At 40.5% G+C, this 18,467-nt stretch overlaps 2 protein-coding genes across 5 annotated transcripts in view; one reads left to right on the plus strand and one right to left on the minus strand.

The window, feature by feature from the left end:
- Positions 1 to 85: 85 nt before the first annotated feature.
- Positions 86 to 7,665, plus strand: LOC109625713 (serine/arginine-rich splicing factor 11). Of its 2 annotated transcripts, XM_020081105.2 has the most exons (12): positions 86 to 458; positions 1,913 to 2,046; positions 4,562 to 4,671; positions 4,754 to 4,843; positions 4,929 to 4,975; positions 5,059 to 5,192; positions 5,347 to 5,428; positions 5,566 to 5,679; positions 6,185 to 6,274; positions 6,407 to 6,478; positions 6,568 to 6,745; positions 6,863 to 7,665. In XM_020081105.2, exons 1-12 carry the CDS (start codon positions 337 to 339, stop codon positions 7,067 to 7,069), a joined length of 1,380 nt encoding a protein of 459 aa, XP_019936664.1. In that variant the 5' UTR covers positions 86 to 336; the 3' UTR covers positions 7,070 to 7,665. The 2 variants fall into 2 exon arrangements, with proteins under 2 accessions (XP_019936664.1, XP_069378000.1); XM_069521899.1 differs by lacking the exons at positions 86 to 458; positions 1,913 to 2,046 and adding an exon at positions 2,299 to 4,307.
- A 913-nt stretch (positions 7,666 to 8,578) lies between these two features.
- Positions 8,579 to 18,467, minus strand: part of LOC109625819 (ankyrin repeat domain-containing protein 13C) — a 29,278-nt gene continuing 19,389 nt past the window's right edge. The window contains exons 6-14 of one of the 3 annotated variants that reach the window (XM_069521897.1): positions 18,321 to 18,387; positions 16,785 to 16,929; positions 16,476 to 16,607; positions 15,554 to 15,715; positions 14,115 to 14,165; positions 11,685 to 11,764; positions 11,350 to 11,448; positions 10,531 to 10,631; positions 8,953 to 10,303 (exon numbers count right to left, since the gene is read on the minus strand). In XM_069521897.1, coding sequence (XP_069377998.1) covers positions 10,173 to 10,303; positions 10,531 to 10,631; positions 11,350 to 11,448; positions 11,685 to 11,764; positions 14,115 to 14,165; positions 15,554 to 15,715; positions 16,476 to 16,607; positions 16,785 to 16,929; positions 18,321 to 18,387 — 968 coding nt within the window. In that variant the 3' untranslated portion in view covers positions 8,953 to 10,172. Of the gene's footprint in view, positions 10,304 to 10,530; positions 10,632 to 11,349; positions 11,449 to 11,684; positions 11,765 to 12,930; positions 13,532 to 14,114; positions 14,166 to 15,553; positions 15,716 to 16,475; positions 16,608 to 16,784; positions 16,930 to 18,320; positions 18,388 to 18,467 lie in introns of those variants that run through there. The other 2 variants (XM_020081332.2, XM_069521898.1) reach the window with 2 other exon arrangements.

An 18,467-nucleotide genomic window follows, 5' to 3' on the forward strand; every position in this document is an offset into this window, starting at 1 on the left:
TAACCGGTAGAAACATTTGTTATTATCATGTTATAATGCTGGCCCACTGTAATGGGTCCAATTGTGTTTACTGTGAGAAAATGATAAGTACGTGCGTGACTTGAACGCACCTCTCTGCCCCTCGACAGTGTCGGTCGCGGTTTAGTCTCTGGCTGCTCGCGCTCTCATTGTTTGACCCAAACACCAACCACCGTCTACTTCCTGGAGAGATGCTGGTTCCTCTGTTCGACTAATGTTGTTTTCTTCGTGATCGCCTCGCAGCTCGTCTCTTTTGGCTTTAAAACCCAGGCGCGTCGCTAGCATCGAGCCAGCTAGCTTGCTAACCAGTCGGGAAAAATGAACTCCAGCACTCACGTCATTCAGGTGACTAATGTCTCCCCGAGCACGACGTCCGAGCAGATGAGGACTCTGTTCGGCTTCCTCGGGAACATAGAGGAGCTCAAACTGTTCCCTCCCGAGTGAGTATTCTCCATTACACCCGGGTCAAGGGTCTGTCTTTGCTTCGCCCACGCCGGGTTCCTCTTCGGGCCCGTAGCGTCGAGCAGGCCCCGCTGCACCGCTCGCGAGTGCTAATGCTAATGCTAATGTTTGCCCGCGCCTTCGGTGAGCGACTCCCCGCAGAACACACCATCTTTACGGCCTCAAAAAAAAAAAAAAGATTAGCGATTAATCCCCCCACCAGCTCTGGTTCATTCCCATGTGCTACTGTAAAGCTAATAAATGCTCGTTCTAATCTACAGGAAAACACCATATGTCTGTAATACAAATTGATTTAAGTTAAACGGTGACAAGAGAAGTAGGATTTTTAATTTAAAAAGCTGCAACCTGGAAATGTTTGGCTTCTTATTTTACAACGATCATTAATAATCACGGATATAAAAATACTGGAAATGAGCAGGGTAGTTTATTTCAGTTGAGTAATCGATAATCGATCTGATCAAGACAAACATACAACAGATCATGGTGTCGATTCATCGTCTGGCAAAAAATCTAAATACAAAATAGTAACAGTGTGAATTTCAAACTATAAACCTGATAAATATTCAGTTTACAATCAGTAATGATATTAACAGGCTGAAAATTCACCGAGAAGTGACATGTGGATTTAAAATGATCAATCAGATATGAAATCAATCATAAAATAATTGCAACCATTAGAAATAATCACATAAATTACTGATAATGTAGTTTGATTCCTTCTTGATGAGTTGACTGAAACACACCAAGCATTAGCCTGTTCTGCTTTTTTTCTGTTTCACATGATTTCAAATTAGTAACATTCTTCCTTTTGATATTTTACACTCTAAAGAATTCCAATGAATCAATGGAACAGTAACTGTGAGATTTATCAACTCTGGTTAAATGATTGTCACATCTCGATGTGGCAGTGAAGAGCTGAGGTAGGACATTCTCAAAATTTGAAATGGATAAATAAGAGGAATACATGCAAATATGATGATCAGTGCCTCCCTTAGAAGACCTAGATCCCTGTAGGATGCCTGGATTGAAGTATTTTCATTTGACTAGGAAATAATTGTCCTCTGCTTTGTATTCTCTTCTATTGAATTACATCTGGCTACTGTGCAGGTAGGAAATGTCCTGCTTTTCAGGCAAGATGAAGACATCACATCCATCTAATGAGAAGAAGGTCTAAACATGAGTGATTGGCAGTGTTCCTTAATTCTCAACCGTGTGGACACATTTGTGGAAATAATTCAACATACTAAAAATATTGTTTGAACACAGTCTTATTTCAGTATGAAGTCATGTTTGTCTCTGCAGAAGAGTTTTTTTTTTCCTTGTAATCCCTCATTAGCTCAGTTGTCCCTGGGGACACAGACTCAGTTTTAACATGGCTTGATGGGTCTCCTTGTTTCTATTCTTTGCACAACATATCTGTATTTTTTTCCAGTGACTCTCCCTTGCCTGTGACTTCACGTGTCTGTTTTGTAAAGTTCCTTGAGTCTGAATCGGTGGGAGTTTCTCAACACCTGACGAACACCGTCTTCGTGGACCGAGCCTTGATCGTGGTCCCTTTCGCTGAAGGTGGGTCCCTGTTTTGTTCTCACGTCAGTCACTTGGCTATCTCTGAACGTTACATCACAATGTGTAGGTGTATTAAACAGCATTGCAAACGCTATCTGAGCCATTGAGTTTTTCTTGACCAATCAAATTTAGCTAAGCCTTTCACTGCTTAGCATTTCTAGGTATGTAAAAAGGGACTTGTGCATTTGTGTCCATGTCTTACAATCTAGCTGTAAACTTCTCTCTCTGTTATTTGTGTTGTGGTTTTCATAGTGGACAAGTCATTTGCAGAGAGCCCCTTCCCTGCTGGCTGAAAGTGGTCCTCTGCTGCCATCAGGAGATTAGAAAAAAATAATGGCACCAGGCCCGCAAGCCGCCTTCTCTCTCTTGTTCTGCAGTAAAATATTAACTCTTTATTTTTCTCTCTCTGTTCAAGGCATCTTTTCTTTGAAAACAGAATAGCCACATGACTCTTAAGTCAATTGAGGGGGTGGGGAAGAGGGTGCAGGGCAATCTCAATTCCTCACGTTCAAAGTACTTACATTTTTCAAATTAAATGTCGACAAGTAGGCATGCAGCGACCTAGGGACGCCCCGAGCAGATCTGAATCGAGGCCGATCAAGGCTTTAAAAAAAAAAAAATCTACTGTCAAGCTTGAACCATTTCTTATCCTGTGTTTATATTTTTCAACCTTTTCCCACTCTGGATAAACCACACTAACGCTCACTTCATTTCTACTTCAGCCACATTTTGAAGGCGTTGCACAGCTTAAAAGAAAAACACGCACTGACACTTTGATAGGTATTTTCAGTAACTGGTGGATTTTGTTCAAATCTGGGAGGAGTTTGCTGAGGTCATCAAACTCAAGGTGTCTTACTCAAAAAGGTGCAACTAAGCGAGTGAATCAGTCTTACAGGCCCACACTGTCCTGAGGGGAGGTGCAAGCAGCCAAACAAGCTAGTTACTTTACTGTAGGAGTCTTTTATTCTTAATGCAGAGCTGGTCACAACTGCACTAACTTTTTTGGCCTGTTAAAGCTGAGTATACAGTACACAAAACATGACCAAGAAAAAATATAAATACTGGACCGGGGCTTGGTTTTGGCAGATTTTCTATTATTAACTTGCTCAGATTGGAAATAAAGGGAAATGTTCGGGACCTCCCTACACCACAAAGCATGCAAGATAAATTAACTAATCAGCTCTGCATGCAAGACTAGATTTCCAAAGTGTGCTATCATCTACACAGTTGATTTTTTGGAAGTAAATAAGCATATAATTTGGGTATTAATCATAAGCGCACAAGCTGCCTTTGGCTTTTACTTGCTTCATGTGCCAAAGCATCATAGTATTTTAGACTGTGCATTTGTGTTCCCAAATTTCCACTAACATACAAGCTAAAAAGTAGTTATATCAGCCTCTGCTTGATGTTGCAGTAAAAATGCATATTTTTAATTGACCCTCTCCACACATGACTCTGACAGAGTTGAGTGAATCTCACGTTTAACAGTGGTGTTTCTTTTGTTGTTGTGTTTTACAGTTCTTTTTCCTGGTTCAGCCAGCCCCCTATATACCAGGCCCTGCTGAAAATGCCACCAACAGTTTTGTCTTCTGCAGCCTTATCCTGTTCTCAAGTGTCCTTTCTGTTGTGCGTGTGTGTGCGTGTGTGAGCGTGTCTCTCTCTCCCCCCCTCTCTCTCTCCCTTCATTTTTTTTAAAATGTAAAAATGTCAGTTTAAAAATAGCCCGTTTTCAGATTGCACAACCATGGATGATCATCTCCTTTTAAGATTTTTCTGTTTGGTTTTTCTTCAGCTTTGGGCACATTTTTCAAGTTTTTTGCTGTGACAGGCCCTTAACTGTTTAGTGCAAATTATCTTGGACATTGTGTATTTATATTGTGACATACTGTTGGCTAACACCAGTACTTAAGCTTAGTAGTATTAGTATTTTATCATGTTGCAAATCAGCCTTTTTGTCTTTGTTCTTCTGGTGGTATTGTACAAAGTAACCACAATCAAAAGCCCAGAAAAGGTAAAATGACTGAACCTTTTCTGTTTTTTTTGTATTGGTAGTGGTAAGTGATGTTGAAATGTACCCATGTGTCTACACCCAAATCATGAACTTTGTTTTCTGTATCTCAATGTTTTTGTGTGCTTTATAGCGAAGCAGCCGGCGCGAGTCGCTTGTTCATAAAACATCTAATGAAAGTTGAGAGCACATCCCACGGGACAACTGGCTGTGCTTGCTTACGTTTGGTTCATGACTTAAAAAACAAGTACAGGTGATAAAATCTTGGCAGTGTTGACCACAGTGTGTATTGTGACTTTTAGACTCGTAGCTGCTAATCCTACAATCATACTTTGACACAAAAAAAAGTCAGGGATCCAGATTTACAGACGAGACAAAAAGTGGTATTATTATTTTTTTTATTTTTCACAAAAGTGTAGTTAGACTAAGGTGGCTTGTCTGCAAGTCTTGAGTGTTTGTTGATTATATGCTCCGAGCATGTATTGAAATGCTGTTGTTTTTCTCCAGGAGTCATTCCTGATGAATCTAAAGCTATGTCGCTGCTGGCTCCAGCCAATGCTGTGGCAGGAATGATGCCTGGTGGAGGCCTTCTCCCAACACCCAATCCTCTGGCATCAGTGAGTTCTCACATCAAGCTGCGTTGGGTACTGTTCATCCAGCTTTGCCTTCAATCTCAATTGCCTTTGTTCGATATTTCAGATGGGCGGGACGCCATTCGGAGGTCTGGGAGCTCCCAACATGGAGCAAATGGCTGCCATGGGAATGCAGGGACCAAACATGAACCCCCAGGTGAGCACTCAATGAGCCTCATTCATAGTCACAGCATATTCGAACAAAATGTCTGATGTTTTAACATCTTGAGTGTCTCTTCCAGGCTCTTTCTGCAGACTTTCTGAAGCTCATGCAGTCCATGGACCCCAAGTAAGGAGCTACAGTCTCATCCAGAGTATATTATCCAAATATTTCTTTGAAGAAAAATCTAAATGTTCGATGGCTCTTTGCAGATTGAATTCCTTAGCGGCCGGACTGAACTTGAATCCAGGGCTGAAGAGTGACGCCTCCAACAAGGAGATTGAAGAGGCTATGAAGAGAGTCCGAGAAGCCCAGTCTCTCATTTCTGCAGCCATTGAACCCGGGAGTGAGTAGTTTGTTTCTCTTATTTGCTGAAAACCAACTCAACTCTAAAATGTAGTTGAACTCTAATTAAAAGTAAATTTATTTCATGTTTGTTCTAATGTCAAAGCAATTAGTCTCTACTGCATGGTCGATATTTAATTGTTTTTGTTTTGTAGATAAGAAAGATGACAAGCGTAAACATTCCCGCTCCCGTTCACGGTCTCGGCGCAGACGGTCCAGATCTCGCTCAAGACACAGGTGTGGATGCCTTCTAAAAGATTCTTAAATATCAGCTGTGAGATGAGCTCTGAGCTGTGTGTCCACATTCAAAACATGAACACGGAATACAGTTGTGTTATTATCATTCAAAAATGCTCTTACCTTTATTTTGGCAGGCGTTCAAAGAGCCGGTCTCGGCGAAGGTCCCATTCTCGGAGTAGGAGGAGGTCCAAGAGCCCACGAAGGAGGAGGTCCCACTCGCGGGAGAGGACCCGCCGCAGTAGATCGAGGTCAGCAACTCTTATTGTTTTCAGCACCAATGAAGCAGCTTTTTAAGAAGAAAGAAAAAAAAAACACACAGTTTGTGAAACTGCAGGAATCAACCTTTTAGTTGAAAGGGCGGGGGGGGGCTGCCTGAATACACACTGCTCTGCAAAAACATTTACCTGCAAAAGCTGCCAGTACATCCAGTTCTATGGATAAAATGAAACTGTTATTATGATTGGAACATTTCAGCTAATAATGATGCAAAGCATGTGGTGTTCATTTAAAATTAGGCTCTGAATAGTATTATTTATTTTCTCTCCTCTGTGTAGCTGCACATTTGCACAAGGCCTCCAATAGTACATTCTCATGAATATGGAGATAAAGTGTGACCTTATTTATTCCACGAAAATATGCTTAATACATACAAGTTTACAACAAATTACGTCTAATAATAATAATATCTCGAGTCAGCCACTTGATGTCAAAATGTTATGTAGCATTTTTTAACTTTGCTTGTGTCTTGAACAGGGACAGGAGAAAGGAGGAAAAGTCTAAGAAAAGGTCCAAAACACCTCCTAAGAGCTACAGCAGTGCCAGGAGATCTCGAAGCATCAGCCGGTGAGTTCTTTAAGCACAGTTTTACTTAACTCTAGCAGTCAGTAGTTTGAGAGCCAATAACTTAATTACATATACAGCAGTATTTGTGTTTATTTTGTTCCTTGACTTTAATTTTGTTTGTTTGGCTCTCAGGAGACATAGGCGAAGCCGCACTGCGTCTCGATCCCCCAAGAGGAAGGTGTCCCGGTCTCCATCACCCAGACGGTAAGTTGAGTCATGTGCCGTGCATCTTTCATTTACATTTAAAGTAAAAAGCTAAAGATAACAAAATTATGTATCGATAATGTTTGCAGTCACAAGAAAGAGAAGAAGAAGGACAAGGAGCGAGAGAAGGAGCGGGACAGAGACAGGAGGGAGGACAGGGACCGCAGCAGAGACGAAAGAGAACGTTCCACCAGTAAAAAGAAGAAGAGCAAAGACAAGGAACGAGACCGAGAACGCAAGTCTGACAGCGAGAAAGGAGACGTCAAGGTACTTGTGACTTTTTTGTTGTTGAAATGTACTTTGGGAACTGAAAGTCACATCTAGGAATTAAGTTTCCAAATTCCCTTTTTCGGTTTTTAACACCCTTCAATTACGGCGTCACAGGTGACCCGGGATTATGACGAGGAGGAACAAGGTTACGACAGCGAAAAGGAAGTGGAGGAGGATGACGACGAGAGGAAGAGCGACTCCGACTCAGTCTCGTCTCCCAAAGGCCGAGAGGAGATGGAGCGGTCCGAGGGCCAAATTCCCAAAAAGTCCAAACTGAACGGAGACGATCACCATCAGGAAGACATGGAGATGAGTGATTAAAAACATCCCCCCGAGAGTGAACATGGCAACGTTATCTTTCCACTGTCCTTTTATATTTTTAATATCAGCCACAACATGTCTGTGCCTGATCACACGGTTAAAAAGATTAGTTGTCTTAACTGTAGAAGCCTTGGGGAGGGAGGGGTGTAGAGGAAAACAGTCCATTCATTTTTGTAAAGACGTGAGAAAACGAGGACTAAAATATGAATAACACGAGAACTGTTTTTAAATTGTCATCGATGTACTTTTTTAAGATCCTGTTGATTTTTGCTTTGACTTCAGATGTTGTCTTCCTGACAGTAGAATACGCAGCGTTTTCCCCTGAACGGCTGCATTTGTAAATATTTTACTGGTCAGGACGGAATCTTTCCCTTAGACTGTTAGTGACGCTGCACCAGCTTCCTGTTTCTTTTATTTTCCTCTTTGGTTGCAGAACCATTTTTGCTTCAACTGTAATGCACCCAGTCGTTGTCCAGCTGACCTTCCTATTTACAGCGCTTTGTAATTGTACACTGTAGACTGAAATATGTTGCAATGAAATACTTTGTCTGAAATAGGTTTTCCAAAGGAAACAAATAAAATCGGATCCTACTGTCCACATGTTTCATCATTTGAAAAATTGAGGGAAGTTTCAACACAGGCATTTTCTCTGGTTGCCTGGCAACTGCACAGAACTATAGAACATGCATGTCAAGTTGTCGTCTGATGTGATTCTTACGCTGCTGCTTCTGTTTTGTTATAACATTTTCAGTACAAGCAGAGACAACAGATCATCGCACATATCATTGGTCAAACAAATGAATAAGCAAAATGTTATTTATAAATATTATAATTCATTGATATGAAATGTACAAATTGCATTCAAAAGATTAGCAATGACAAACTTGAATTACAATCAAATACAATGTGTTTATAATTACTAGGTATTATAGGTGCAGAGCTGAAAGGGTCTGTCGGTCCACACAACACCAAGATTTGAGTGTAAATGATGAGGATCTTAAAATGAATTTCCCTTGTTTGAAATGCAGAATTAGAGGGTGTGTGACCACGTTACACCAATGAGTTATTTATGTGATGTCCTTATCCTAGTTATTACAACAGCTTTTAAACTAGACCCTGTTAAAACAAGTTCTTTCTACATTAGTGACATTTCATCAATCAGGAGAACCATGACCTTAGTTACAAAGCTATTTTAATTTTGAAAAACCTTTAAAGATTTGAGTAACACACATTAACCGATGTACACATGACAGTAATGTTACTGGTTTCTATATAGTGTTATTATCTTCTGCATTACAAAGTGTTGGTAGAACTTTAAAGTGCCATTTGAAAATGTAATCAAACATCAAACCACCTCATGTCTCAGCTGTAGCTCCACATTAAACTGACATGAATATGATTATCAGTCAGCTCAATCTTCTAATTACACTAAACCACATTTACCAAAATGTCAAACTACGTCCTCCTCCTGACACAACTGTGAGAATGTGACAAAACATGGAGTCCAAATTCCGTTAGATATGTGGAAGTTTTATTTTAGTAAATTTTTTATGAAAATAGTGTTGCAGACCTTTACAACAGTTTCAGCTGCACTGAATATGGATATAAATAAGCATGTTGGTCTTTTGTGTTGATGCTGAACAACCAGAGAACAAGAAGAACATCGTCAAACATTTGTTTCAACTTCATTAAGAGCCATAGTAGCACCGGTACAGACCTCACTGTGGTTTTCCCCAGCCTCCAGTGAACGCCTCTAAGAACTCACTTGTCTAAGAACCTCGGTGCTTTGTGCTTTTCACATGGGGGAGGGGATTTTTGGTTCCACACATCTGAAGGAGGCTCGTAAAATTTATCACGGGAAAAGAATGACAGGAGGAATTAAAGATTTTTCATATTTTCTTTAAAACAACACAAATATGTACAAAAATAGCAACTGCCACCATGTTTACAAACCAAATAAATGGACCTGTGTGATGCTACACTAAAAAATATTCCACAACTTATGAGAAAACATAAAAAGACAAAAGCAATAAAACGTGTATTTACTTATTGTGCAGGAGGAAAAATCCTGGTTCTTGTTAAGTGTAAAAATGTCGTGAATGTTGTTGTCATTCATTCCCTAACGTCTTACATCTGTACAACGTCCGTTTGTTACATAGTTTACAAAAAGTGAAGTCAGAAACAAAACGCTCGCACATCAGAACTTACGCTCGTCGCTGCTCAGACAGAGAAAAAAATCTGTGGTACCATTAAAAATATTTTTAGAAACAAACTTAGCGTTGAGCGTCACAAAGTGAACTCAACTGAACGCACAGTTGCCGTAGTGGATCTAAACAGTGCCCAGGAGGTCAGTGATGCTACTTCATGCCCATGAAAATCATCGTCGATTTCCATTTTTGTAACCTACAACAGTAAAAGATCGACTTGAACAGATTTTCAGTTTTGTGAATCTTAAATGTTTAGTGTTTCTCTTTGGGAAAACTTTTACATTTGATGATGTTCAAGAAGTGAGAGTAAAAAAAAAAAGATGATTTCATTCCCCCCCCACATGTGTTTGAAACATCTGGATTAGATTATGTACAGTTTTATGTTGTTGACCTTTACATCTAATGTCACAAAGTTAAAATGACTTTGCACCTTGAGAGTTTTCTTTTTTTACTTCAGTAGGAAAAGAAGCTGAAAAACTGAATTTTAGTGAACTTCCTCCTCGACATGTCACACAGTAACATCAGTGCTTCACTACAGGTCAGTTTAACACAGTCATTTATAAACATCCCTCACAGACGTGACTACGGCAAATCAGCTGAGCTGGTCGTCTTCTCACACCCCGTCACCAGGAAACTCACCTCTCACTCACTCAACTTGCCCTTTCACTGATGAGACGCTCACTCTCATCAGGTGTTGACGTCTCTGTCAGCTCCGTCATGTTCATCAAACTCTGCTCGTTGGTTTGTGATCAGAGTCTGGAACGTCCGATGGAATCTATAAACTGTGAAGAAGCGATTATCGCCGTTTGTTTTTCGTTTTGTATTTTTATAAAAGTATGTCTTGTAGCAGAATGTTGCCTTGTTGTAAATGTGTTTCCTTTCCCAGCGTGGAGAGGTTAAAGGTCGGGGAAGCGGCTGGGGTCTTCTTTATACTCATTAGGAATGGTAAAAATGGTCTCCTCAAACTCGTCGTAGCGAAACTCCTGAAACGTCACCGTGGCCGTGATCGTCGGAAAGACCGGGATGTCTGCAGGGAGGCAGGAGCACAATCACAAATTAAACCAATATCATATTCTTAGTTTTCGTGAAGTCACACCATCTCACCATCTCCAGGGATTTGATTCCATGTTTTAAACGTACTGGATGAAGTTACCACATCCTTCAGTTTGCTGATCCTCGATTTATGTTTCAGGCAAACTGTCAGATAATCCTAAAGATGGTTCATACCTCTTTCTTTTATTTACATCTACTTACCGAGTTTAACAGGAAAACCAGGGGGGAGCTTCATCTGCACAAACTCCCTGAGTTTATTAAAGTGCTTGAAGGGTGCAATCACCTCCAGAACATTTAACAACCTGAGACAGAACAAGACGAACAAATGATTCAGAAAATAAATCAACAATGAAATCCAGACAAAAATAAAGCTGGTTTTGCCAGTTAATACTACATTGTTAGATTTTGGCATATTTAGCTTAGAGCTATTGATTTTTATATATATGGATATGCTAATTTAGCGCATCACTTTTTAAATAATTCATACAACAGTATAACTTAACTTTTTTTTCTTTTTACGAATTAAATAAGAGGATAAAACCCCTTGAGATGCACCATCTCGTTTTCAAGACGGTCCATAACAGAATCAACATTTTATCAATAATAATTCATACTCATACACATATTAACATGTACATACAGGCTCACTCCCCATCCTGAACTAAACCTACTTTATCTGATACAAATGTCTGTACAAATAAAAATACATTTAAATTGATAAATTTAAAAAGTAAAATATAATAAACAAAACCAGACCGACACTGTCGAAATCCACCGTCCAAACTCTCAACTTTAAACAGTGGCAAATGAAAATAACATGAACAGCTTGACTTTTCTTATCTTCCAACACAACTGTATCAGCTTCACAGGACAGAAGTACAACACGCTGCTGATACACAAACAGTAAGAGGGACATGAAATATTAGAGCAATGAATAAAACATTTTCAGATATTTCCCGTCAGGAGACATTTCTGTCTTCCACTAACTGTCTAGATGTTATCGTTAAAGAGACGACTCACGATTCGATGCCCAGAGGGAAGTCTTGGCTCATGGCGATGGTTGCTTTGAAGTTTTTCTTGCTCTCTTTGCAGATCAGCTCTCGTCCTATATGAGGAGCTCTGACACGAGACAGAAACAACAAACTGTCAGAATATCCTCTCAGACTGACGTCAGATCACTGAGGCCTTCTTCTAATTCTTCTGCATCCGCTGTTGGTTGAAAATTTCCATTCGCTGTTCATCTTAATTTTATTTGCACACAAAATCTGTGATTTACAGTAACATTTTGTTTTCTAATTCTTCTGGTTTTCTCTGTAAAAAGTACAATCGAAGTTTTCATGTGTTTAGAAACCTACTTTCCATTGTCAGCACTGATGTATTCTTCCCAGGATATAGTGTTGGGTGATGGGGGGGTTAGAGATTGTCTCCTCACGGGCTGAGAAGCAGAGAAAAACAAAATAAAACAGGTTGAGGCCAGATTTCAGACTAAACCTCTGCCCAAACCTGTGAGCTGTCAACTTGGGAAAGAAGATCTTGATTTGCTCTTTAAATTGTTTTAAACATTTTGTTCTTATGTCTTTATTCATGGATTTCCACAGAGCCCAGCACAGGACACTAGAGGGCCTCAGTGGATCAGTAAAACCACGGTTTATCCTCGTTCAGCCGCACAGTGAAACACAAATATAACCTATTCAGTCAAATACTGAACATGTGATGTTGTTTTAAGTTTCTTAGCTTAACCTCCTGAACACCAGTGTTTATATCTTAATCTTACAGTCTTTCTACAAATACAATGGTGAGAAATAAAAGTAGGATAAGATGACACGTCACGCTCTTTCATTCACACACTTATATCACGTGTATATCTGTGGCTGAGGACAGGACGCTGATGGTGGACAAACAGATGAATGGACATAAAGACAATACAGACAGTCGACCACAGGAAGTAACTGAATGAAAGCACTCATAATACGATCACCTACAACCTACAACAGATCTATAAGTACATTTCTGAAAGATACACAGGTACAATATATACATACAAATACTCATTAACAACAGTGATAGTTTCATCTACTCACACTCCAAGATGTACTTTGAAGTGAGAATACAAATCAGAATCATCTGAATGAAATAAAATATAGAAATACATATAAAATAAAATATAAGTACTGTTTCATCAGCGTCCTGTTTATCATCCACACTAGATTACAGCTGAAATAGATAATGGATAATAGGGAGTAAAAAAATACTGATAGCAATTTATTAGCTCATTTATATATCGTTCAAAAACTCAAACAATATTCCTAAGAAGTTGTGAAATACTTGAAATGTAATTGAGGCTTTAGTTTAACCACAAACCTTTTTATGAATACCTAGGAATAAAAACAAAACACAAATTCTACCAAATATATACTTGAATAAAGAAAATATATTTTTGTACACATTTCCTTTAAAAACATATATTCTATTTTAAACTTTCTGTGGAAAACGATCTCAACTCTGCCTCCAATGTCAGTTTATTTTGAGATAGGACAATCTCTTCTAGCTGACCCTGAACTGGAGCTGGGATGAGCTCCATCTACTTTCCCCGAACATGTATTTTCTCTGAATCTGAATGTTCAGGCCAGCTGACCTCTTCTGTGGTTAAACAAGGCAACTAGGGCAGAATAATGTGGGAAAATGTGGCGAGTGATGAGACGCCTGCCTGTGCCAAGAGTCAGTCGTCTGAGGTGAGAATAACAACAGAGACAATATCATGTCTCCCCTTCATTTCCCACAACAGTGCAGCCACCACAGAGATGTTTTGGTGAATTTTTCTGCTCAGCTGCTTTGTTAGGTGCTCGCGCTCACACTGTGCCTATCAGCTCTGGCGTGTTGTTGTGACGAGGACAGAGTACACACAGGCTGCAGAGGCCCTGATACGCTGGTATGCTGCTTACCGCTCCCCCCTCCATCATTCCATGGCACCAGGGGTTTTAGCCTTCGGCCATGAGATCAATGGTGTCAAGCCCCCGTTGAAAAGCCTCCCCACGCTTCCCTGTGTCGACAGGCACAGAGCTGACCCTCTGTCCCTCTCTGTGGTAAACACACCTACGTCACAGCAGCTGCTTTTTTACCTCTCACCCACCTTCATGTATCGTTTTCCACAAGCATGAAGGGAGAAGTTATTTCCACATCGACAGCAAGGCACCCTAAAAATCTGAGTCAGATCAGATTCAGAGAATCATCTGACGTCAGATGTAATTCAGATTATTACACTGACACACATCATATTATACTGTGATGAGACAAAGCCCAGCACAGAACAAGGGGGGGTCGACAAAAACACAGACGAGCAGTGAAAAAAGATCTATTGAGTGTTTGGAGGCTTTGTCTTCACTTTGTGACGGGCTTTATGCTCCGTGTGTGGACAAGGGCTTGCTTAGCAAACTCTGGAACATACTGTAGTGAGGTGAGGGGGGTGGTGATAGGAATTGTCCCCTTGAACAAGGTGCCGGTGTAGTTTTCACCACCATGTGGCAGTGCTGGGGACTCGATTCCATGCAAAGTGAATGAGGAGGGGAGCAAACCTGCCTCATAACAGAAGTGACCGGAGCAGCGTCTCATGTTGGAGACATTAGAGAAACAACAGTGGGGGAATGAGACTGGAATTTTTCAATAAACCATGCAAAATGGTTTGATAGAGTCGAGGGGCCATGCTGTTTCTACAGGATTGATCTTTGCGCACATACAGCAGGGAGGTGGTGTGAGGTGGATTTGTTTTTCTGAGACTTATGTCCTACCCCAAGGTTCCAGCGAGACAGGACAGTTTCAGGGCTGGACTGGTGGTTACACTGCAGGAGGTATGAGTAAACAGGATGTTTAACCGGGGAGAAGACTGTGACCCATCTGGTTCTCAGTGTTTCTATCTGCACTCTTCTTATCATTTTACCCTGAGACAACATCCAAACCAAGCTCCATGAGTTACAGCTTAAACACACAGTTCTCCTCACTCTCTGTAACTTCATCACTTCAAGGTTCAGTGTGTAAGATTTAGGTGAAAGGGAACTAAAAAATATGAATATAAAATAATCCTAGTGATGTCTTCACCAGTGTGTTTCATCTAAATTGTACGAATTGTTGTTTTCTTTACCCTTGAATGCCCAATTTATATTAAATACAGAGAACCTCAACACTAGATTTCACTAAATTCTACACACTGAACCTTTGAAGAGATCCTGTAACAAAACGCCCTGAAGGGATTTTTAAATGAGGAACACTGAAATAATGAAATAAAACCTGCGGAGACTGTACATCACGTCTCAAACTGAAATATGAATCATAAGCAGTTAAATGCAGCCACGTATATGAAGGGAACCAGGAACTATATGTTTCTGTGTGGTAGTTTTGATTCAGTGTGTAAGATTTAGGAGAAAAGAATCTATTGGCAGTGAGGGGTGTTCAGCTGCCACATGCAATTTCACCACTAGATATCACTATTTCTACACACTGTACCTTTAAATTAAAAATCCTGACAGTTTCCAAACTAGAGAATAAGAGACAGGAGTCACTTATCATTTCAGCATCATTTTACTTCTCATCAGTTTCCTTCCTTCATTAAACCCAAACATCAGTCACTCGGCAGTAAATTAAAAAAAACTAAATGACTACGTGTTACAAAATTTCATCTGACACGGGCCTCATTTGTAGAAATCAGCTAATATGTATGTATTAATATTAGGGAGTAAAACATTTCCAATATATCAGTGATCAGTATTTACGTTTATTCTGTAAATAAAAGTTTTCATGTCAGAAAACATAAAAAGCTGACACTACATACAGATGTTGTCTTTTGTCCTTCACACTAATTCATTCCAAAGGGATCATAGAGTTAAAATCCAGAAATAAATAACAAATGGAAAAAAGAGCTACCGAGAAGTTCAACCCTTGACTCCTCTCTGACCTCTGCTCAGCTGGCAGAACATTGGATCATTGATTCTGGAAAGTTACAGACGTGGTCGGATGGAACCCCTTATAGCCATCTTTAAAAATATATGTGTGTGGGTACACAATGGAGGGGGTTTGTGGATTTCGTGCTCAATGTGGCCCTACAACCCAAAGCATCTATACCCAGTCATAGGTAATTATGGTTTTGGCTCTGTAGCACCACACACCAGCTGTGGACAGATGCTGTAAACACTCCGTCTCAGTGAAAATCATCCAGACTCGATGCCTAACTCACCTCAAAGTTCTGCTCTATGAGGTTCCCTCCTTTACTCAGGCTCTCCATGATGGCTTTGTTCCTCAAGATGTCCTCCTCGCTCAGATGCTCGCGTCTCTTCCTGGACTCGAGGACCAGGCCGTTCACAGAGTAGAAATCTGCCAGGAAATTTCCCACGCGCTCCTTGAGATAGAAGAAACAGCGAGATAAGTCCCCCCCCTGCTGAGCCACCAATTTCCCTTTTAAACACACGTCAAAAGGACAAGGGAGCATTTTCCACATATCTCGTTCACCGCCTCCACGTCTCCCTAACCCCGTCTGTGTTGTTTTTAACCCTGAGCCTATCACTTGCCGTTCCTTCCTGGGGTTATCACTGCTGCTACCCCAATTCATTTACTGTCTTTTCCTGCCTGGTGTTGGTATGAAGCACAGGACATACGATCAGGAAAGAGGAGGGAGTCCAAGGTAAAATAGTAAGAAGACCCAGAAAACAACATTTACACATCAAGCAAGTCAAATAAAACGGAGAAGAGTAAAGACAGAGTGAAGGGATCAATCAGGTTTCTTTGGGTTTCCATATAAGACCTTTCATGACCTTAAATATTCTGTCACTCTTTGTTTGCTTGTCAGTGAATTTTTTCAGATGGGAGAAGTTACAGGTCCAGGGGTCAACTGTCTGGTTTGCTTAAAGCATAACATATTGTGTACATTACACACTGATATAAATCTGTTTACTGAGCCCCTGTGCACCGTCTCCCTTCCATTTCCTGCTTTTCCAAAAGAATTAATCAAATTTCCAACTTTGTGTCTGGGAAAAGCTGCTGAAGATTCCGGGAATTCCTCAAGCTGGTGAGACCCTGTGACCCGGAGCAGCGTTTGGAAAAGTGGGAATAACAATAATAATATCACTCTAACGAAATGGATGACAATAACAGACACCGACCGTCTTGTCTTCTCTGAAGAGCCAACCAGTCTGCGCCCTTGAGAAAGTGATGGACTTGGTGGAGAGTGTGGCAGAGTAAACATCGCTGCTCATCAGGATGTCAACTTCCTCCTCTGTCTCCATCTCTGACTCCTAGAGTTACAGAACATGAGCATCAACACGATTGAAAGCCACAACACACCAAAACAAGATATTTCAATATGGCTGAAGGAAAATAGGAACAAGTTTTCATGATGAATTGAGGCAGTAAATATGTGTTGTAATGAACACTGTGTAAATGAGGCTTTACACTTTCACACTCTCACACACCTCGTGGTGTATCCGCTGGTAAACTTTCTGTTCGTTGTCTAGAACAACAAAAGACTCGGAGGGGACGGCATTTCCATTGAAGATGAAGCTGAGGTCACCGCGCTGGCACTTCATGTCTGTGAAGTCTATCAGTGTGGTGTCCAATCTACACACACACACACACACACACACACACACACACACACACACACACACACACACACACACACACACACACACACACACACAAGCATTAAATGGTTTAGTGTGAGAACTTCAGAAATATGAAAGGAGAAAACTGGAGAAGTAAACAGAAGATGGTAGCAGGGGAGCTCATCTAACTCAGCAGCAGACACTGTGAAAAAGTGTGAGCTAAAGAAAAACAGTGATGGATGTCAAACCTTTGCTCTGAAAGATGAGAGCCGTTATGTATGCTAATCGTTGCAACGGGAGACCAACATATAAAGAATCTTTTTTTTTTTTTTTCATTTGTCAGAATGGGAAGTCCTGGAGTCAAACATGGCAGAAAGAAAAAACAATCATCTTTTGAAGAGCAGAAACAAAGTGGTGGGTGCTGTGATCAATGTGACAGGTTGACACACTGCAGCACGAGAAAGTAGATTAACTCACACTGACAGTTATTTCCATCTTCTTAACTCCAGGATAATCAGAGGGCATTTTGAATATCAAATTAGACAAGAGCAGATTCTGAGTAACGACGAGCTGCACATCAAGGCCACCTCAACAGCACACACACTTTCACAAACTGAATTTTCTCTTCAAATAGATTCAGTTGATATGTTATGCAGCCCAAATATAGAAGCATGTGTGTATGTGCTAGATAAAGACTTTCCCTCATCTGTCACACAAACAATAATAACTTTAAGTACACTGAACTGTGTGTTATATTTTCCAGAGTTTGTCTTTCAGTTATGAGGAACAAAGCAGGAGATAGTCCGTGACAGAATAATTTACAACAAGAGGAAAATGTCCAGCACACCCAGGTGAGGGTCAGCAACAGAGTCGAGCATGTAGGAGGCAGGACATGATGTTTAAACTCTGCTGTGGAAATCATATATTTTTATTTACACCTAATTCACAGTGGCATCGGCCTTTATCGTCAAAACATCTCACATCTCGCCCGTCCGAGGTGACGTCTGTGTCCTCTACATACACGACGACTGTTTTCCAAATGTCTAGAGTTCAGTGCATGTCTGAAAGCAGCTTAACTCTCCATCTATGAAGCTCGGATTTTATTTTACTTATTTCCCACTCAAGTTAAACAAACTGGACTGAGGAGATGAAATGGAGGCAGTGAGAGAAGAAAGAGATGATGTGTTGTGTGCAGCATGGGACGGCAGATACATTATGAACCATTAAGTAACTAAGTGCCTTGATTGAAGGTTTTCTTGAGTAATTGTTGATTAATTCAATGCTGTTTCCATTAAGCCGATCCTTGTTTACTTTCACACAAACTTAATAAAATATAATGTTCCAAAGCAAATTTAATTACCACATATTTTACATGAATGCATTACATTTGTGGAGTGGACTTGCCTGATGTTGATGCCCTGCTTGTAGATCTTACAGGCGTCTGAAGGCAGGATTCTGGAGAGCAAAGGCACTGCAACATGAAAAGATTCAGTGTCAAACATCTTGGAGGTGCCTCAATTTAGAAACTTCACTCAATAATGACGACGACCG

This window comes from Paralichthys olivaceus, chromosome 3 (genome assembly GCF_024713975.1).
Source record: "Paralichthys olivaceus isolate ysfri-2021 chromosome 3, ASM2471397v2, whole genome shotgun sequence".
In the NCBI taxonomy this organism is placed as follows: Eukaryota; Metazoa; Chordata; class Actinopteri; order Pleuronectiformes; family Paralichthyidae; genus Paralichthys; species Paralichthys olivaceus.

Excerpts from the sequence above, each read along its gene's own strand:
- LOC109625713 (XM_020081105.2), top strand. The coding sequence starts at position 337 with ATGAACTCCAGCACTCACGTCATTCAGGTGACTAATGTCTCCCCGAGC. Across the intron at positions 2,047-4,561 it reads CGTGGTCCCTTTCGCTGAAG|GAGTCATTCCTGATGAATCT; the intron begins GTGGGTCCCTGT and ends GTTTTTCTCCAG. Across the intron at positions 4,672-4,753 it reads CACCCAATCCTCTGGCATCA|ATGGGCGGGACGCCATTCGG; the intron begins GTGAGTTCTCAC and ends TCGATATTTCAG.